The 22,950-nt window shown below is 35.3% G+C and overlaps 1 protein-coding gene and 1 pseudogene across 2 annotated transcripts; one reads left to right on the top strand and one right to left on the bottom strand.

Annotated features, from left to right (window-relative positions):
• Nucleotides 1–5,577: 5,577 nt before the first annotated feature.
• LOC126801890 (linamarin synthase 2-like) lies at nucleotides 5,578–10,028 on the bottom strand (annotated as a pseudogene).
• A 4,312-nt stretch (nucleotides 10,029–14,340) lies between these two features.
• On the top strand, nucleotides 14,341–16,382 carry LOC126782818 (uncharacterized). Of its 2 annotated transcripts, none has more exons than XR_007670811.1 (5): nucleotides 14,341–15,278; nucleotides 15,409–15,522; nucleotides 15,708–15,781; nucleotides 15,984–16,060; nucleotides 16,153–16,382. XR_007670811.1 is itself a non-coding variant. In XM_050508149.1 (5 exons), the coding sequence occupies exons 1-5, from the start codon at nucleotides 14,591–14,593 to the stop codon at nucleotides 16,153–16,155; spliced, it is 288 nt and encodes a 95-aa protein (XP_050364106.1). In that variant the 5' UTR covers nucleotides 14,341–14,590; the 3' UTR covers nucleotides 16,156–16,382. The 2 variants fall into 2 exon arrangements, 1 of the variants encoding a protein (XP_050364106.1); XM_050508149.1 differs by having other exon boundaries at nucleotides 14,341–14,610.
• The last annotated feature ends 6,568 nt before the right edge of the window (nucleotides 16,383–22,950 follow it).

Genomic DNA, 22,950 nt, shown 5'->3' with positions numbered 1-22,950 from the left:
GCCACAGACTTGTGTAGAAGTTGATGGAGCATCAATTGGAGGTGGTGGATGTGCAGCTGGTGGTAGATGCTGCCCTGACAGGGGTGCAATTGTCTTTGCATTTGCAACAGATCGACTTGATGGGGTCGAATTGCTTGCTTGAATACCACTCTGTGACCACTCCATATCCTTGTACCTGAAACATTTGGATATATCATTCAAAACCTCGTAACAATAATCAATTCATCAACTCACCACAATGAACAGAAACTAATACCCTTGTCACATGTATAGGATAAATGATAGAGCGTTCTAAGACGTCTATAATAAACCCTGTAAAATGTCATCGTTAGTATAGAATAAGCAGGGATCATTCAATTTAGGGAATTGAAGAGAACTCTAAACTTTTAGTGTTAACAAATAATGGTGGGTTTAAGATTGATTATTAATTACTAAAATAAAACCCAAATTACTATTTACATGATTGACTTCTCTTTACCAAACTAAACCAAATTCACCAATGTACCACATAATTACAAGTTTGGTTCTATCATGCATTCTAATTCATCTGATGACATACTTTTAGACACCAATACAATTAGAGCCTTAGGGGAATATCTAATCATGCAAGATTTCTATTTACGTTTAGGTTGACTTAGGGCCTCACCTAAATTGCATGTAATCAAGTTTAACAACACTTAGGGTAAAAATCAAACAAGATTATATTTAAGCACCAAATCTTTGTTGGAGACATGCTTCACGGTGACGTCACTTACCATGGGGTACATGTAAATTTCTAGAATTTCCCACTTTAATTAACACAAACCAAACCTACTTAGGGCATGATTCTATTTGTGTCAATATAGATGATGAAGATAGCACTCAAATACAATCTTAGGGATTACATTCAAGCACTAAATTCGTATGCACATATCTGAAAATTATCCAAGAGCAAGTAAAAGAAGAGTAGAACACAACAATAGAAATACAAACTTTATAATTATAACAACATAGATTCGGCATAGTCTCAAAAACATATTAAATACAATCTGAAAATTCTGAAACAAATACAAAACCAATATTTGCACATAAACAACAACTTACAATCTTCATAGACAAATAATTGTAGATTTACACAAATGAACGAAGTCATGGAGATTAGTTGCGAGAACCACACGTTGTAGGAACCTTAGAGGTACGACTACAATAGGGGAAACTCGGTGGAGATGATGATGGTTTTGGGGTAGACGGCTTGGCTGATTTGTGAGAGAAGTTTATGGTGGTGTTTTGGTAGAGTTTTGGCTCTTGAATGCTAAGGAGAAGTGATGATTTTTCTTTATGAATGATGTGCTATTAATAGAAGATTTTTTTGACTTCTTGAATATTATAGCTTGGACTTTTTCTCCTCAATTTTTTTCACTTATTTTTGTCATTGGTGGGTGCAATCTCATTTGATAAATTCCTTCTTTTTTCTCATTTTTAGATGTTTCATTCTTTCTCTCTTGCATTATCTTTTTTTATTCTCTCTTCTTTTTTCTTTCTCCTCAATTTCTTTCACTTATATTTGTCATTGGTGGGTGCAATCTCCTTTGATAAATTCCTTACTTTTCTCCTTTTTAGGTGTCTCATTCTTTTTCTCTTGCATTATCTCTTTTTATCTTCTTTTTTCTTTCTCTCTTTTTCTTTCACTTATTTTTGTGATTGGTGGGTGCAATCTCCTTTGATAAATTCATTATTTTTCTCCTTTTTAGGTGTCTCTTTCTTTCTTTATTTTCCTCCTTTGCTTCTTTTTCTCTATTTTTTCTTCATTTTAGCTACATAATCTCATCTTTAAAATCTGAAAATCATAAAAGACAAGAATAAAGACAAGTAAGTTACGGAGTATTAAAGTTACGGAATAAGAGTTTCAGTTCAAGTAGGATTTTCCCAAATGGTACGTTTCTTGATCTTAAAAGGATTCATAATGCAAGTAGGATTCTCAATATATCACAAATGTAATAGAAATGCCGATTAATAAAGGCTCATAATTTAACTAGGTTTCCTAGTTACATAAGGAATCCTACTCTAAATAGAACTTTTGATAATTTTTGTGTTTTCAATATGTTTTAACACCAAAATGCAACCAACGCCACTATAGACTCCTAACTCGACTAAATGACTCAATACTACAACAATAAGAGCTAAGCAAAGTACAATTGGAGGTAAAAATATGTTAAGAACGTCGTACAAAGTGTTTTCAATAAAGTAATACCCTATAGAGAAGCAAAGACTATGCTACGATTTTCCACAGGAGTACCCTATTAGTCCCGGAGATATCAAAGTTCTGATATTCTTATTTTTGGAACAAGAACCAAACTTTGATAACAAATTACCTCTAGTTTCAACCATTCAAATCTTGATGTTATGTGAGGCATCCTTTAAAAAGCATAATAAGCTTCTCCAGCGACATATGTATTCAAGGGAGGCATCCTTTAAAGCACATAATAAGTTTCTCTAGAGAAATGTATAAAAAGGGAGCTAGCACATATAAAGTTCTATGTTAATGCAACCATTTTAGGATGGTTTCTCCATTGGGATATGTTGATCATTGTGTTGCTCGATTTTTGATAATTCCAGGGAATGCTAAAGTTATATGGTTTGGATCCTTATTTATTTTCAGCAATGTGAATACATTTACTCTATGCTTGTAGAACTTATGTGCTCATGATAATCACTAATAGAACTCCATCCGTTAACATTTACAATCACTGGCTGTTAGATCATATATCAATGGTCCACCATAAATAAATATGTGATGCAGTAGAGCAAAGTGAACAAAAAGAACACCTAAAACAAAAACAAAAAACTTGCTTGTGATTGCAATCGTAATTTTTCTTGTTTCAATAAGGATATCTCTGTCTCTGCCTGTTAAGTTGTAAAAATAAGAACATCAAACAATGTTGTATATATGCCTAAATGCCTAAATAGTGCATCCAACGCACCAGTTTAAACATCTAACAAAGAAGCATCAGATATTATTACAACTGTGGGACAATCCTAATGAGTTTTGCCCTGAATGGTTCATCGGTAAGGATATTGATGTCAAAGGCCAAGACTTTGAGCTGTTGACATTTGGGTCAGGGAGGAGGATGTGCCCTGGTTACTCACTGTGAATGATCCAACTTCTACTAAATTTAAGTATCAGTTCTCTATAGCTTTTCTTGTATGCTAAAATTTCGTATGTAGGACTGTATTGTCATCGCCCCATTAAATAAGGTCATATCTAAATCTCTAAATAAAACTATTGGTAGAAGAAAGTATGATAACTTATTAATCCAATGTTACACCAACTCACTGCAGATATTGATCAATAACAATTATAACATATATAATCTACCAGAGTATATATATTTGGCTGCAGTTTAGCAATGTTACCTAAAATTTGCTTCAAGCATATTAACCTCCTCTTCTGACAAGCACAAGAATACGGCCAACAACAACTGACCAATAGATTTGGGAAAGGCGAAAAGGTTATGATCTCCTGGCCAGGAGGACCTGCAAAGATATTGATGCAAGATAAATGCATATATTCATACACACAACGCATCATACCACTCATTGAATTTCAAATTGATTATAATGAAGATAAATGGATCATGGATGCAACAACAGAAACATAAATGCAATCAAAACAACTTGCTTGAATGAAATCAATGAATATAATTGGATTATTGATGCAACTACAGATACACAATCAAACTTGCTTGAATCAAGAGAAGAGGTTGGTCAAGTTTCAGATTCACAAATTGAAAGAGAATGAGAGATTGATTCAGTTTACCTAGGCCCTGATATGGAGAAATGGAGAATGAGTCTTTGTCTCTCTGATTTAGTTCAAGAGTTTACGTCTTCATGAAGCTGGGTATTCGAGTCTTCGACGAGAATGAGGCACGCAAGTCGGTAAGTGTGGCTATGTGGTATTAAGATAAGGTGGGTGAGTGTGACTGTGTCTGTGTGAGAGAGATTTGTGAAGGTGTGAAATCACTGAAACAGGAGAGAAGAGAGGTGAAGTTTCAAAATGAGGATAGAATGATAGATGCGGCAGACAAGAATACGAGTTTGGACTTGGGACTTAGGAGTAGGGCTGAAATGTTCAAGGGTTGAGATTGTGTTTGGATATATCAATGGCTAAGATCAATATATGTAATAATAAATTAAAAAATAAATAATTAAATATAAAAAATTCGGTTGGTACGGTATTACAATTTTCACCAAAATCATTACCGTTACCGTACCAACTTATGGAAGTTGGTTCGGTACTATTGTACCGAAGTATCAGTTACCGACATACTTGCTAACCAACTTAGTTGGTTCGGCTGGTAATGGTTGGTTCGGTTTTGTTTGGCTCATTTTTGCCAGCCTTAATCACTGCTAGCAGCTTAAAGACATAACTAGTAGAAGGGAAGTTACAAAGTAGTGTGTAAAATATTTTAATATATAAGGATCATTTCGGTAAAAAAAATCATTTTGACTAGTAAGTCATGTTTTTTTTAAGAAGTAAGTCATGTTCTGGTCATACAAATATAAATAGATAACAATCAATAATTTTGTCGACTCCTTGTGAGTCTGGTGTGGCTGAATGTAAGCTGATGAAGGAGGAGACCATGGCAGCCGGGTGGTTTTGGTTCATTCCCCAATGTTCTGAATGGAGGTATCAACGGTGGGTTGGGAAGCGGCTAGTTAAGAGACCGTTCATGGCGGCGTGGCTGGGAGTTGCTAAACTCAAGCTTATCCGGATTGGATCTCAGGTCTCCGATCTGAGCCAATCTTGGTTGGATCTCGAAAATCTATCTTAGGTCCCTGATGTCTACGACTAAATCACGACTCCCCTTGGCTTGCATCCAACCTATGAAGGCGTTTCTCCTTGGTGCGATGGTGATTCCCAAAGTTGTGTTGGCGGTCCGGTGAAGGTGCAAGGTTGAGGATTCGTCGGCGGTGACCATGATGGAATTGGGCTGGGTTTGCTTGGTTTGCTGTGGTGTTCCTCTACATTGGGCTTGGGTTTGGGCTCTTTTTTGAGCTTGGCATGAGCTAGGGAAATTAGCCCAATTATGTTTTTTTTATTTTCTAGGTATCTTATTCTTCTAGATTTTAATTATTTATAGCTTTCAATAAGAAGATGTGTGCGTTGTCCCGGTGTTGGCACCTTCAGTACTTGGTCTGTTCTAGTTAGGTGGCGAGTTCTTTGCTTCGTCAAATGGTCGCGACCTTCCCACTAACATGATGAAGCATAAAGTTGCTAGATATGATTTTGTGTGGCAATGCAGTAGGAAAGTTGCACTAATATTTGTTATGATGTTTGTCGTTAATATCTCTTAGTACTTTTAGTACAGTATCTTCACGTTGTATCACCGCTTTGTCAAAACAAATACAGTAGCCAAATGTTGCACTATTTGCCAACTGGTGCATATTAGAATATGTTACTTTCTGTAAAATGAGGTTTAGGCTATACATCCCCCTATTGTATTCTATGGTTTCATTAATCAAGACTTAAGGTAGCCGCATTAGCCCTTATTAAATAAAACCATCAACATCAAGTTAAAATACGTAGAGTGTTACGTTTTATACATTAAGATACTCTATCAACCTTTTAAAATTACCATAAGATGATCCACCAATATTAGTTGCTTCAATTGTCTTCTTCTTCCATAGCGATGCCCTCTGTCTCAACTCCTTCCCCTTCTCCCCTTCCATCATGTCCCTAACAACCCCTTCAATATCACATCTCTTGACATCATGCTTCACCTCCAATCCAATGTCCCAACTTCCACAAGCAAATCCACAATTGGTTTGTTGATCAGCAAAGAAAGGCCAGCAAATCACAGGCACACCCTCACTCACACTTTCCAACATAGAATTCCAACCATAGTGAGTCAAGAAAGCCCCAACTGCATTATGACCCAACACTTGTTCTTGTGGTGCCCAGCTTGCTATGTATCCCCTATCCTTGACCTCCTCAAGAAATTCATCTGGTAAATTTACAGATTCACTCTTTTCCACATCAGGCCTAACTACCCACAAAAATGGGTGCTTGCTATTTGCTAAGCCCCATGCAAATTCTTGTAAATGTTGGTCTGTCATCACAGTCACACTGCCATAGTTCACATACAGAACTGAGTTTGGTTCCCATCTATCAAGCCATTCAAGTAATTTTGAGTCTTCTTTCCATAAGCTTGGGTTGAGTGAGTTGATTGGGGTTTCGTTTGGTATATGTCTGCATAACAAAGGAAGTGGACCTATTGTGTAAATGTTGGGGAAACTATTTGAAATTGCTTCTAGTACTTCATGTTCGAATTCGTCAAAGGTGTTGAAGATAATTGCAGAAGATTTCAAGCAGTTCTCTGCTTCTGATCCCATAAAATCGAACATTATCTCATTAGTATGGTAGGGAATGTCCCTCAGTCTGGCATTTTTCATGCCCGGGATCCAATCAATTGGAGTATCAAGTATTGGATTATCACAATTAATTTCTTCTGAAACAAATTGATTAGGAAATTCAATAGTTAGCTCCGGGAGTACTTACTGCAAAATTTCAACTACATGATGAGAGGATATATTGCTTCATACATAAGTATTCATTAAAAGTTCATTAAATAACACTCAATATGCTACCCTAGTACATTTTACTGCTTAGTTATGTGGATCCCTTTACAATCTATCAAGATGATGAAGGTAAAATCATAAGTTAAACTCTGCTTGAACCTCTACAAACTTGAGTAACATTTGTATCAAATAAAAGAAAAATTGAGTAATTCATTGGCGTATATAACACATAACATACTGCATCTGTAAGTTACGTTCTAGCTAGTCACATGATCACCAGTCCTGATGAATGATGATCACTTACCATAGAAGAATATTGTACACATTAGACTGGGAAAATTTTCAAATGAATAATAAGGATAGAAAGGAAGAAGTAAAGGTGTCCAAGATAGGTACCTTTGAATGGAGACATGCCTCTTTTAAGTAGTTCAAAATACTGCAAGTAACCCACGAAGCCACAAGCAGAGGTAGTCCAAAACTGAACCTCTGGTATAACCAATTCCACAGCAGCTTCCCTCCCAAAACCCATAACCCCATCTGAGATTACGCACTAACCTGGGGCACATCGGACAAGTTCTTAAGCTTGATTAGTAGCTCTTTGAATGGACCAAGACAGTTTGTTATAGTGGAATTTGTAATACCCCGAAAAATTCATATCTAATTTCTAATGAGTTCCCGGTTATTATTAAGTTGGTCATTATCCAATTTTATAAGCCGAGGATGAAAACGAAAGGGTTCGAAATATTAATTATTTGGAAACGTTCAATTTGATGAGTCTAAGAGTTGACTTTTGAATCATTGGGTTTCATAGAAAACTTCTTACATGAACGTCGTAGCGCTCGTCAATACGAATTCGTGGACACGTGACACGCCTAAATCGGAGTTCGTATGAAGAAGTTACAAATCAAAAGATATTTGGACATTTTTGGAAAATAGTATAAATAGGGGAATTAAAGAGAAAAAGGGGGAGAAAAATCAGAAATTCGGATCTGTACTGTTCACGGGTACTGTTCACCCGAAAAAAATCCAAAATTCTTCTCTCCGAGCAGCCGACTTTGGGCCGCTGGATCTCCGCCGTCTAGCCACCATAGAGCAGCGCACCAGACACGTTTTAAAGGTTGCTGCGTCCCCTGTCGATTGGTGACAGCGCCACCCGCCATCTCGCTGCCGTTTAGCAGCGGCGAAGCCCGGAAGTTCTCCCGAAAAAGCATATTTCGCCGAACTTCAACTCGTCAGATCTCCCTCCTTCGGCAACCAATCTGTACGATTCTTGTCCAATTTTGAAGGTTTCATTCCATACTACAAACCCTCCAAAAGATTTAACCCCAATCATTGTGTGCTAGGAGAATCGAAGAAAAGAAATCCTAGGTTTTTAAATTGGGGTTTTTCGATTCTTTTTAAATTGAAGTGTTTATGCTCAGAATTAGACTTTGTGCTGAACTAAGAAGTTGTTAGGAATGTCATTTAGATTGTGATGGTGAAATTTGGCGGTCAGTGATGACGGTCGGTGAACAGTGACGACGCATACATAGTAATGTGAACAGTGTTGATGAACAGTTACCGTGAACACTACTATGTAAACAGTGTTCTGGAAAACAGTAAATATGAACAATGTTAGTAAAAACAGTATTGGAACAATGTTTAGTAAACATGAACAATGTTTTATGAACAGTGTTGATGAACAGTGTTGATGAACAGTGTTTATAGTAAAACAGTATTGGAACAATGTTTAGTAAACATGAACAATGTTTTATGAACAACATTTAGCTGTACTGAAATCGTCACCTGATATTTTACGTATCATTTTCTAAGCATTTTATCATGCTATTAGGTGACCGACGAAACGAGTGAGGAAATTATTTTCAGTATCGTGGAAGTTGCACGCAGGAAATAAGGTGAGTAAACCTCACAATAATCATCATGATCGAAGTAGTATTATAATTATGAATTTAGTTTGAGTTGTCACCATAGTCGTTGCATCACTAGTTTATAAAAATTATTTTAAAAATATATTTTGGTTTAAATTACATGAACTTGATCGTCTATGGTTAATGAGTAAGTGAAACGCTATTTTAATAAATGATTTTGAAAAAGTTTTGTGATTATGGACTATGGTGAATGTGAGTAAATCTCACTATGACGAGTCTACCCTTGGTGGTGACTCATATTTACGTTTTCTTAAAAGGATCAAACTATGACATGTATATAATATAGTGGGTGGTGTATGTGTATAAAATGGTAAATACGATACATATATATGAGTTGTTATATTATATACTGTTACGTTCTTATTTCCAAATGAATTATATTGTGCCAATTATATTTATTTTATTTGAGCAAGAGTCACTTGTTATAGTACAATAACATGAGTGGATTGTTATTGTACGTGGTTTTAACATTGAGTTTTGTTAAAACGTTTTCTTTCTTCGGACGTGTGTTATGTCTTCGGACCAGTCTTCGGACGTGTTGGCATGTCGGAACCTAGCCTTGCCTGAGCGACAGTTACGATATAGTTAGAGCTCTAGTCTGTTTGCCGGTGTACTGGCATGAGAGGTAATAGATGTGTTACCGGCTTATGAGTACCCATATTTTTGGATATTAGGTAGCAAGTGGTTGCCAATGTTTGGCGGCGTACTGCATGAGGGGTAACAGATGAGTACTTAGCGCTCATGAGTACCCGTATTATAAATGTATTTGGGTAAACAGATGAGTTACCCGATTTCTCATGAGCATTTATATTTTCAGATATTATTGGACAACCAGATGGGCCGTCTAATGACTCATGAGTAAATTTTTAATTAAATATTTTTAGTAATTTTCTTTTGTATTTATATGCGAGTTATATTGTTGTTACTCATACGAGTTGCAAAACTTACCGGGTTTGTGTTTACAATCTCGGTGCACCTATTCGATGGTGTATGTGATAGTTCTGCAGGTGTGGATTAGCAGAATTAGAGGGTTTTCGCTGAAGATTGTCGGAGATTTCTTTCTGCTGTTTGTGGTAAGGATTGAGTGAATTATACATTTTCATTGGTTGTGTATTATTCAAGTCGACTGAGTCATGATGTGGACAAAGTTTCGATACACTGTTATGATAAGATGATTTTCAATATACTTGAGATTGTTTTAGAGTTTTCATGGTTTCGAATTCGAATTTTTATCATTCGAAATTCTGGGTTGTGACAGAATCACTCAGTGCTGGAACATCTTGGGTTGCATCTTTGTCACATGGTGACAATCCATCTGGTATGGTTCCGAACGAAAATCCGGCAGGAGGGATGATGTGTGCCCTCTGGACTAAGCGCCTGTGGTTAAACTCAGTGTTGACAAAGGTTATGTGGAAGCCTCTGGAGTATAGGAGATTGGCTAGTTGCATCATAGGACTAAAATGGCCTTGTGATGGGGTATGGAATACAAACCACATGAGGTTGTGTTTTGGTTTCAGTTTCATTCATGTCTGAAGTGAAACAAGCCAAGACGTAAAAGAAGAAAGCTGATGGAATGGAATGTTTATCTCCTAGTTCTTATGAAAGCTTTATGGATTCTGTATGGCATAGCTTGGGTTCAATAATTATAATGAATAAGTGCCTAATCATTGTTGTTCTGACTTCTGAGTATGCTTTCTCCTTTGTGATCTCATCATTTTTCTTCTGATAGCCTAGTGATCACGTCTCTATCTTGTTTATATTTTATTTTTGTGTGAGAGATAAAACCACTGCTGGAACAATCTTCAGGCCAATGAGAATAGGAAAGGTGGGATAATAGGCATCCTTCTTATGGATTATGTGTCTGATTGGGGAAGAAAGAAGATGAAGAAAGTTCTTGAGCATATATATACCAAAATAGACCAAAAGGACCAAAGACAGTAGCAAACGGCATCATCAAATTATATAAATGAAAATACAAAGACGAAAATACAAGATGAAAAAGGAAGACAGTAACTAAGACTTTCTCACAATAACAAGAAAGATACAACGCCCACATACTTAACACTATTTAGTTATATGGCAAACGTGTGCCTCCTTCTAGTAGTAGTCTACTACCCACCATATTTGAGCATGTCCTTGATCAGTCTATCGAAATTATTATATGATACCCCTCCCACATCAGTACCTTCTGTTGCTATTTTCTTCCACTCTTTTGCCTTTTTTCTCAGACGCATGCCTTTTTTTCACCTTCCAGCATTTCCTTAACAAATATTTCAATCTCATCACGCTTAACATCACCGTTCACCTCCAATCCGATTTCCCAATCAGTGCATGCGTAGTGACCCCTATCCATGATCACCTTAAAAAGGGCCAGCAAATGATAGGAACACCTTCAGGAATAAGTTTAATTTTATGTACGAATTGTTGAAATCATTCGTGCACAACTTCATATAATAATGTTCTTGAAATAAGTTTAATGTATTCTATATATTTGTTCATTCCAAATATCTGATATATCTAGTTTTGTTGACCTGCCTTAGCTGACTGTCAGATTAACTATGAGCAAAAGGAAAGAATTAAAAATTGTCGTTAAATTTGTTAGTAAAATTATATATATAAAAAAAAGAGAATAGACCAATAGAATGTAGGAGTATACGAAAGTATCAATGCGCAATTCAGAGAAAATAAAAACGTCAAATAAACACATGGGATGAAAAACCTATGCGAATCAGAAAAAAAAAACTACAACAAACTACATAACAACCTTAGTTACCTTACTACAAATACATGTCCAACTGTAAAATGTAAATGTAACTCTAATCATATATTTATAACAAAGACAAAGCAGTTCAAAGAAAGTATTTACATGATGTGCTTTTCAGCTTTGTGCCATCTATGAATTGAACATTTCGTTCTTAAAATCCAGTAGACGAACTGAACTAACAAATCAATAGCTTGCTATGTAATGATCAAGATCCTGAAGCAAAGTCATTGTTGCTCTTAAAACTGTAAAACTGCATTAGGAAAAGAAAAAGTAAGTAAAAAGAGTGGATTATTGGCTTGACCTTTTCGGTATGAGACACACATATTAATCCTAAGCTTACAGGAAAATGTATAGGTCAATTTTATACCAAATGTACCAAAGCCAACAAACAATAAAACAAAAGGTATATATTGTATATACAAACAGTCTTTTAGCTCTCTAACACAGCATTGGAAAAACAGTTAAATGAAGGATTTAGTCTTTTACTTTTACATGATACGTTCTTTGTTAATTTGTTTGAAGAGAACTTTCAATGCCTAAAATGGGAAAGAGTACTTAAATTGATGTGTCATTGTTGATTCTTAGTTCTCGAGCTCATAGCAAATGAATTATGTGCTTTAATCATTCTCTAAGTACCACCCATTTTTTCAGTATCCAAACAAAGTAAAAGTATTAAATAAAATTCAGTTGGCTTAATGTAAATGGATCAAAGATACTCACATCCTCTTCTGGTGCAATCAGGGGTACATGTGACATTACTCAATGCAGGACTGAGGGTAAAATTGACATCGCCCTATCATTAATGAACAGTAATTGCACGAATTCCCAAACTCAGTAAATATAAGATTATAAATTAATAGGGCGGCCGTGCGATGCGCTGGCTTTTGCTTATGTGAATAACATTTCAACTGGTATGGAAAATTCATGTCATTTGTTCTTTTCATCAAATGCGTCAGATTTTAATACATGATGAGTAAATGATAATTTATGAAATACATTCCTAATTAGATGTTCTATCAATGCAATATATGATAAAAGTAAAAGATGAGACCACCATTTTGAAATGTATGTATTGTAATTTGTAAATAATGGAGTAACATCTCTAATTAGATCTATGCAATATGAACATGAACTGTATTTCTTCAATAATATGAGGACGAACTATAATATCATCTAATATTGTTTCACTACCTAGCTTTCTTTCAGTCTACTCCTCCTAAGAAGCACATATACGGACACTCGTGTCTGTATTAGACAAAGTATGATACGTGAACACATGAGATGAAAAATATTCTGGACACGGACACATGATTGACACGTTAATTAATTATTAATTTTAATATATATATATATATATATTATATTTACATATATACATTTAATTAAAAAGTACATTACTATATAAGTAAATAATTAAGATAAGTGAAATTTTCTTCTAAAGGATAAAATACACAGTACATACATAGTGATACATCCGGATAAAGTCAAAACTATTGGTATTTGAAATTTACTTATCCCTCAAACCCGTGAACTACTCCCCCAAATCTATCCACAATCCTCTCTTCTCTCCTCTCTTATCTCTCTACAAATGCTTTCAGACCAATAAAACTCGGAATCCTCTTATTTCTCTTTGACCCAAATTTAGGAGAATGGAGAAACAAGAGGATCACCTAAGCTCTCGATAGAATCCTCCTGTGATGTGGTCAATTTCAGGAGCCCCCAAGATGACTCCATCGTCGACCCTTTCCTTGTCGAGGCTCTCCACAATCCTCGCTATTGTCTTATCATTTTGCGCTTGGAACTTGATATACAAAGTTTCTGGATAATTCTAATCAGTTGCAATTTAAGCACGGGTAAATTCCTCCTATGGTACTTGATGTTTGGCTACTTGGACAATTTGATACCTGATGTATGAAAACGGACAATTTGGTACCCAAAGTTCTAAAATTTAGGCCATTTTGGTACTTATGTCAATTTTGACCATATTTTCAGGGTTATTTCCGTTATCTTATCTAAACTTTACTTCATTTTTTTTATAATACCTCCAAATTGCCTCTAAGTTATCACTAAAAATTTGATAACTCATCCACTTAGTATCTGTGATGATTTACGTATATAAGTTTTCATAATGTAGCTATCAATCTAAATTAATTTTAATTATAAGTAATTAAAAAAGTTTTGAAAAAAATTACAATTGCATAAAGGCAATTTATTTCCTTTGTAGAAAATAATTAGGATACAATAAGTATATTAAGAAAAAAATTTATTTTCGATATATGCGAAGTAGATGCTAAGTGAAGTAGATATATCAATTTAATTATCTCTTTTGGAGAGGCAATTATAGGAAGAAATGAAGAAAAATGTGAATTTAATGAATTTATGACTAGAATGACGGAAATAACCCTGAAAATATGGTCAAAATTGATAGAGGTACTAAAATGGCTTAAATTTGAGAACTTTAGGTACCAAATTGTCCGCTTTCATACATCAGGTACCAAATTGTCCAAGTAGCCAAACACATGTACCATAAGAGGAATTTACCCATTTAAGTACCCATGTTTCCCAACCTCTTACTCCCCCAGATCTATTTGCAATTGAAGAACAGAGAAGAAGAATAACAGAGAGAACCGATCGATGCAATCTTTGGAGTTACGCCAACCCAATCAAAGAGTATGAGTGTCATATTTCACTTCTTTGCGTGTCTGTCTAGGATACTGGCGTGTCCGATACTCATCTAAATATAATACGCGTGTCTGAATGTATTTTGATGTGCCCAAGCGTATCCGTGTTCGTGTCCGACACTAGATACGTTATAATCTTACCGTGTCCATGCTTCTTAGGTATCCTCTCTCTTGATCTCCATACTAGGACTGTTAATCGGTCCCGGTTCCTGAAGGAACCGTTAGAACCGAACCGATTCAGACCGGTTCAGTCCGGTTCTTGTTAGAAAAAAATGTATATATAACTAGAACCGAACAGTTTGAAATTTAAACGGTTCAGTTCGGTTCTGCTTGTGGAAAATCTTCAGGAACCGTTGGCTCTATAAGTTATTATCTTCACCGTTAGATTTCTAGGTTTTAGGGTTACTACGGGAAACATCTTTATAGCATTATTGTTGTATGATAGTTCCAGACCTCGTCTTCTCTTCATCTCCTCCGTTCCCAAATCCAACTTCCCATGATGAAGAGACCCAAGCTCGATTGAGAGTTCGAGACCCATAATTATCTGTTTTCGTCTCCATAAGCAAGCACCCATAATCGATGGAAGTCGACCTCGACCTCGACCCCCAATTCAAGCATCCATAATCGATGGAACCCATAATCAATTCATCCCCATAATCATGAGACCCATTCAATTGAGTTAAGCTTCTTCACTGTAATTCGAATTTATTTGTGTTGTTTCCAATTCAAGCACAACTGGAATTGTTATTGTTTCTAATTCAAACTCATTGCTACCGGGTTTTGAATGAATCTATTTGAGTTTCTAGTTCACTTGGGGTTCGAATCAATTTGAGGTTATAACAACATGATTTACTTTACTAATTCGATTAATTTGGGGTTTCTAAATGAATCAATTTAAGTTTTTAATACATTTGGAGTTCGAATCAATTTAGAGAGGAAGTAGAGTTGGGTAGTAGTATCTCTGATAGTGCTGGTTCTGGTTGAAAAACACAAACTCATTCGAGTATTGTATAAGCTGATGGTGGTGATGCGGGTGATGGTGTTTCTGGGATGAGTTATTGGTTATGCCTCTTATGGTTTTGGTGTTGCATTTCTTGTTACCATTTGACTCTTCTGTCTCTTCCATGGCTTGATTGTGTAGACAACAAGAATGAGAATGAGAAATGAATTAGAGGTTTTGGGCATGTGAGAGAGAAAGAGGTTTGTTTCTGTTTTCTAATAGAACACAAGGGGAAGGTGTGAGTAGTTATTGGCTTATTGCAGAGAGATATTTTTTTGGGTTTTAGCTCCAAAATCCAAAGGTTCTTAATGTCTAGAACTCTAGCTATGAAGCAGGTTTTGATTATGGTGAGTATAATACATAAGCTCACGGTTTCTAGGATCCCAATGTTTTCCTCCTGTATTTTCTTATATATGTTACATAGGTAGACTTTAAAGTTTGGATCTAACTCTTGTTCTTTTGTCCAATAAACTTTAGGGACAGAGCTAAATACATACAAGGGGACTTTCGATTCAGACGCGTATTAAGCATGAAGAATGCCAGGAAACTAATGAAGACATTGGCTGAGAAAGAAATGAGGAATCTGAAGAGGTAAAAAAAAAAACAATTATTTTTGTTTATTTCTTATGTTATTTTTTTTACTGTAATAAATCTTGTATATATCTATTTTGATCAAGTTAATAGGGTTATTATTGGCTATCCACAAGTGAAGCTTTAGAGGGGCTTCATTGTAGTTGAGATGAATGATTAAATTTGAGATGGTTTATAAATTGCAGGATAAACGATGCAAGAATCAGATGCCCTATTGTACATGACATAAAACTTCATGTACTTGTCATGGATTTCATAGGTATATGCAACATTTTTTTCCTAATGGATGTATTAATTATTTTCAAACCGTTTGATCATTTGTAGTAACTGCAACATAAGTGTAGTAACTGCATCTTTGATCATTTGGTTTTCAAACCGTTTCCTGTGATCAACTCTAGTCTTCATAAGACACTTCAAAAACTGCTAGTTGGAGTAACATTTGTTCTCATACTTTTTTTTAGGTAAGGCAGGGTATGCAGTACCTCTTCTGAACGATGTTGCATTATCAATAGACAAGCTGCGAGAAGGTTACAGGGAGGTGTGTTCCAATATTTGATTACAGTATTACATATTAATGATTATATAAGTAAAATTGTAAACATAATGCTTTGTTGCTAAATTGCTATGCAGTAAAGAAGTTGACTTGGTGGCTGCATAACTTGTATTCATAGAGGCCGGAGAGTGTCACAGTGGTCCACATAACTTGATTTCAATTTACAAGCTTATTTTTAATTTTTATGTTATCTTTTGCAACTTTGTTTTGTTGTTTTGTAATTTGCTATGCTTTCTTGACTATTGATGAGTTTAGTACTATGGTTTGTATATTGCCAATATCATCAAGAAGCATTGATGTTTAATTATTTATACAAAGTTTTAGTTACAGGAACCGTTTGGAACCGTTTTGGAACTGGAACCGTAATAGAACCGTTTGGTTCGGTTCCTAACGGTTCTTACTCTAAAAAATACAAAAATCGAACCGTTTAAATAACACGGTTCGGTTTACGGTTTCAATTATTTTTGGCGGTTTTGGAACCGTTTACAGCCCTACTCCATACCATTGGCAGATTACATCTTAATATGAAGTTTAACCCTACGGAGTTCTCACATCTCCAATTACTGCTGAATTTTCTTTTGTTTCAAACCTGAGCGAAAGAAAAAAGATTAATCAAATTGAATCGGACAATAATACGTATTTAATCTTCTAATGTAAATCAGACTGTCAATCAATGTAGATTTGTATCATTACCTTATATCCTCTGTACTGCCAGCTCTTATAGTCTCCCTTATTAGCTTGTCCAACTCGCATCTATTCCTGGTTAAATGACACAATATCATAGATAAGCAACATTTAAATCAATTTTTTCAAAACAATGAAGAACAGGCCAAGTCCAGCCAAACTAAACCTATAAACACTTGGGGGAAACAACATTAAGCACCAAAACGAAAAATCAAATATATATCTAAAAACAGAAATGAATATACAAACGTGATATGATCCGAACTCTTTCCCTCATGTCCCCCTCTTCGTTTCCGTCTCCTCCTGCTTTCTCTTCTATTTCTTCCTCCTTCCTCTTCCATTTCTTCCTCTTCCTCGACCTTTTCCTCCTCCTGTTTGTCTCCCTCTCCCTCTCCCTCTCTTTCCCTCTCACTCTCCTTCTTGCTCCTTCTTTTGTTAATTAGGAATCATTGTTCATTTAGGGATTTTCATGTAGCCTCTATTGTCTCCGCACCATGTACAAAGAAAGAAAAGGTACACTTACATACATGTACTCTTTGACCAGACCCAACTAACCCTGACAACTACAACCTGCACACACAGCCTGTGAAGACATTAACACCCTCTAAATCGTAGTTCAAACTACTGAAATCTTTGTCCCACCTTACTACTAATCGAAATTTAATGTCTTGATTACAGAAACGCTAAAAACAAAGTTATTAGACTCTAGGAAAAACCAACCCATTTTGGCTAAGAGTGAGAGGGAGGAGAGTGCTTCTTTTACATCCCTGCTTTCTTAAAAACCCACAAACAGAAATCCAAAACAAAGCTGTTCATTCAAAAAAGCACAATTAATTTACCTATAGTAATTTTTCGATCTAGAAAAGAAAACCCAGTAATCATCAACATACAACATTAAAAATAATGAAAACCAATAATCATTTATATGAAATCAATCATCATGACATCAAATACACAACACTACTTAAAACATAAGCACAATGACGAAAGTAAGAGCTTGCTTCATTGATTCTACAATTAAGGCTGCCAATAAAGGAATAAATGAACTGTGTGTTGGGTTTCCAAATTAGTAATATTGATGAACTAATCAAATACAAAATCTCCATCATCAAAGAAGTTAGCAAAATCAATCCTAAACACAGTATAGACATAGGTCTGCAAAAATAGTAGGCCAAAGAACGGTGGGTGATTAAAAAAAGGAACAACATAGGCCTACAAGATTCATTCCTCGACTAACAATGTACCTAAAGCCAGATAAAACTGATAAGAATCAAAAACAAAAAATAAGGATAACTATCTTATTTCGATCCTATTGTCCTGCCTTGTCAAGTGAATCAACATTTAGGAAACTTACCCAGACAAAAACTTTCGCCTGTCCTTTCGCCTGTCCACCCACGTTGTGAATCGTTGATCCTGTAGTGATCGCCATACAGAGGAATACCATAACACACATCAAAATTGAGACGAAACAGACTCTGGCAACATACTTTAATAAAGAGAAATTCTTCAGGACTCACCGATTAGGGAACTTCCTTCCTCATGAAATTTATGTTATTTCTTGTGTCTCTAAATCTATTACCCTCTCTTAACTCTGTAACAATGAAGAAATGCAACATAAAAAAAACCCAAGATTAAAATTGATACCAAACAAAATCCTGATTTAGTTATCCTCATCCTGATTTTAAAAACTTTATGAGCATAACTCTATTATACAGTCATCACCAATTTATTGTTATGATCTCAGATGAGATGCCTAGGTACAATCTTAAGCCCTTAACTATATAAAATAGCACAATAATATACATCGATCAGTTTTTTTTTGCATTAAAGTGCATCTGGATAATCTTGCTACTAATTTGATTTGCATTAAAGTGCATCTTAATAATATACACCATAAGGTTCACTGATCACTAAGCTCCCAAAAACGCTCTTCAATTTGTACAACGTATGTGCTATTTAGGAGAAAACGAAGACATGCACATGAACTATTTGTCGCCAAATAAGCCAGCCCCTACCTTTCTATACGGTTCTAAATGCAACCATGACCTAAACCTCATCAGAATCAATCAATCAATCATTCAAAAGACTTGTGTTTTAATGATACAGAGGCTTCATTGGTAGCACAAATTGTGCAGGCAGTAGTATATAGGAGAAATATTGAAAGTTGCGGTCATCATGTTGTGTTCTGCAGTGTACCTAAAACATTGGAACTTTCATATAGCTCTAAACCCCTTTATCTGGATCAGTTCGTATTCATATAAACACATACCCCAAAATTCAACTTGCTGAAAATAAACCTAATCCACTTCTAATTTTAAATAGAAAATAGTAGTGAGTCCAGAATAATTGTGTAAAGCATCGGAAAAACACCTATCAATATGAACTTATTAATCCAAGATTAACAGAAAGCGAAAATATATCAAATATACACATAGCCCCATATTTAATAAGTGCATTGTACCTTTAATTTTTTGTGATTAACAACTCAGATTCCAAAATACAGAAGACACAGAACCTGCACAACATAAAATTCTATATGAGTTAAAAAAAATTATAGAAAAAAAAAGATGTGACTACCTTCAGCGCAAGAAAATGATACTACTTACCAGTCAGACCAAAGAATATGTTAAATACAAATTAAAACAGCAACTGGAATGATCAAACTAAATTCATTACAAACAATTTAACAAGACTATGCAAAAACAAAAAGATAATAATAAACAAACTATCAAATTACGTTGAAAATAGATATTTAGTCAGTAATAAAAAAAAGGGCTATTAGAAGACTAACCATTGTTTTGACCTCTGTAAGACATGGCTCAAGTTGATTCTCATCTTGTAGACATATATTTTGCAATAAAGTAGTCATTAAACTGAACTTTTACAGGCGGGAAAAGAGTAGTTAATGATTAATATTGAAAGGCAATCGTGTAAGCTTATCATTTAATCCTCAAGAAAGATTCGATAAGTATATTTGGTACCTTTACAGTTGATACAATAACATCCAATGTAGTCCACCTACATTGTCAGGAAACTTGGTAAGAATTCTTCACAATTGCGCATGCTTAGGATCAGTTCTGCAAATGAACATGCCGTCAAGGGAGATACCATAAGCTCCTTGACAGAGAAAAGAGAGGGAGTTGGATAGAATTTGAGGAGCTAGTAAATTTTAGAGGTGGATTAGGACATGTTCACTTGAATGCCTCATCTAAATCCTAATCAAACCAAAAATCTCAATCACCAAACATGTTAAAACTCTGAAAATTCTGATCCTACTAACACAAAAAAAATCCACAATTAAAACAGTTTACTTGGTACGCCCTGCTTTTATGTGCTTGATAAAAAACAGTCATTTATGACACTCGCATAATATGGAAAGAATTACTGGTGGTAAAGCTTATATTGGCAACAAATTCAGCATATATCGATCAGCTACCTTTCAAAACCTGTAAGAAATTGAAACACATTTCATGTCAAACAAATAAACATGCGGCTGAAAATTAGGATCTCTGATTAATGCAAAGATGAAGACCCTCAAAAGCTTTTATAGCATTATAGAAGAAACAGTTAGAATACTCACAAATTGATTAAATAAATGTAATGGAAGAACTTCCCCAAAAAATATCATAACCAATTTTGAAGCCAACCTTTGTATATCATAGTCTGATCTAGTAAAAGGAAAGCATATATAATACATAATGAGAGATCAGAAACAACTCAAAAGATTACCCAAGGGCTAAATTAAATTTCTTTATCATCAACTAAACTAAAGCATGGAAAAATAAATAAATAAACTGAATAAAAGAACACAAAATAAAAACCACGAAAAAGCAAAGAAAATCATATGAATATATACCCAATTACCCGGAGCTCGTTCCCATTACCCTCCTGGCTTGGCTTCACATCAATCCAATAGCAAGCTTGTGTAGAAATCTGAAAGATAATGATTAACAAAACTGATTAACTTGATCAGTAAATTTTAAAACTATCACTAAGAAATCTACACCTATAATACGAAAGACAATGAACCCACAATCGATTGACATACATACTAAAATAAGTCATCGCCCGACCATTTGATCATATACAAACATGGTTTGTTTGTTTGTAACTGAGAACAATTGGACTAGCAATCGATCACAGAAAAAGTAAAGCCCATATCTTCATAATTTGATCAAAATAAGATAACTCAAAGATTTGATGAAATAAAATACCATACCTTCAAAGTTTGATCAAGATGAGCAACCTAGAATTCGTTTCATGGAAATCCTCTCTCTCTCTCTCTCTCTCTCTCTCTCTCTCTCTCTCTCTCTCTCTATATAGGTATATAGACTCCTTATTGGCATGGAAAACGAAATGGAGAGAGATTAGATGTCACGGCCCCGAAATTTCAAGTATGAATCTTGAAATCGAAGCCATAGAACTCTAAAAAAAATCTCAATAAATCAAAATCATCTTATCGTCACAGCGTATCGTTACTGAGTTCATAAAACATCTCAGTCGAATTCATTATTCCAAAACCAATATATAATTCAAGCATTATATCAAATGGAAATGTAAAATCCTCTCAATCCTCACCACAAACAGCAAAAAGAAATCTCCGACAATCTTCAGCGAAAGCCCTCTAATTCTGCTAATCCACACCTACAGAACTATCCACTACACCATCGAATAGGTGCACCGGGATTGTAAACACAAACCCGGTAAACTTTGCAGCTCGTATGAGTAAACAACAATATAACTCGCATATAAATACAAAAGAAAAAAAATACTGAAAACATTTAATCATAAATGTACTTATGAGTCACAGGATGACCCATCTGGTTGTCCAATAATATCTGAAAATATAAATGCTCATGAGAAATCGGGCAACCCATCTGTTTACCCAATTACATTTATAATACGGGTACTCATGAGCGCTAAGTACTCATATGTTACTCCTCATGTAGTACGCCGCCAGACATTGGGCAACCCATCTGTTACCTAATATCCAAAAATATGGGTACTCATAAGCCGGTAACCCATCTGTTATCCCTCATACCAGTACACCGGTAGACAGACTAGAGCTCTAACTGAATCGTAACTGTCGCCTGGCGAAGGCGAGGTTCCGACATGCCAACACGTCCGAAGACAGAAACACATTTTAACATAACTCAAGTTAAAACCACGTGCAATACATTTCTCACATGTTATTGCACAAACAGACAAGCGATTCATGCTTAAATAAAACAAATATCATGGTTATAAATAAACTCATTTGAATAGGAATATGACAGTATATAATATAGTAACTCATATATGTGTATCGATTTTACCATTTATACACATACACAACCCATTATATCATATACATATCATATTTCGATCTTTTAAAACAAAGCGTAATTATGAATCACCGCCAAGGGTAGATTCGTCATAGTGAGATTTACTCACCTTATTTCCTGAGCGTAATTTTCACAATACCGAAAGCAATTCTTTCACTTATTTAGTCGATCACCTAGGTTGGATAAGAAGTGATTAGAAATGTTATGTAAAACCTCAAATACCGAATCAGTTCTACTGTTACTGATCAGTAATTTGCGGTGTTTACGTATTACTTTTCATGTACGTATTGTATACGTATTACTGTTCCAAAAAACTAATCACTGATTTACCTTTCAGAAAATACTTTTACAATTACTGTACGTAAATTACTTTTATATTTACTGTACGTAAATTACTTTTATATTTACTGTACGTAAATTACTTTTACAATTACTGTACGTAAATTACTTTTATATTTACTGTACGTAAATTACTTTTATATGTTTACTGTACAGAACTACTTTTTACATTTACCGTACAGAAATCACATTTTTACAAAAAATTACTGCTCACGCGTAGCACACGTCAGCTCCAAGAGCTACGCGTGGCGCTCACGCACGGCCCACAATGACAGCGCGTGGGGCCCACGCGCCGATTCCAAAACCGGCGCGTAGCTCGCCCACCGCACCCCAAAACCTTCTTTTTCTTTCCCTCTACCCTCCCACGGCCTAAGGCTACCTCCTGCCCCCTTCACATTCCCTCACGCGCCGCCCTAGGCGGCGGTACGACCCTCTCCTCCTCCTCCTCCTCCTATGAAATTCCTCCAAATCGCCACAATTTTTAACCACAAACAATCTCAACAATCATTTAAACAAACCCTTACCTAG

Source organism: Argentina anserina, chromosome 1 (assembly GCF_933775445.1).
Source record: "Argentina anserina chromosome 1, drPotAnse1.1, whole genome shotgun sequence".
Classification (NCBI taxonomy): domain Eukaryota; kingdom Viridiplantae; phylum Streptophyta; class Magnoliopsida; order Rosales; family Rosaceae; genus Argentina; species Argentina anserina.
This window is presented reverse-complemented; position numbering and strand designations above follow the sequence as displayed.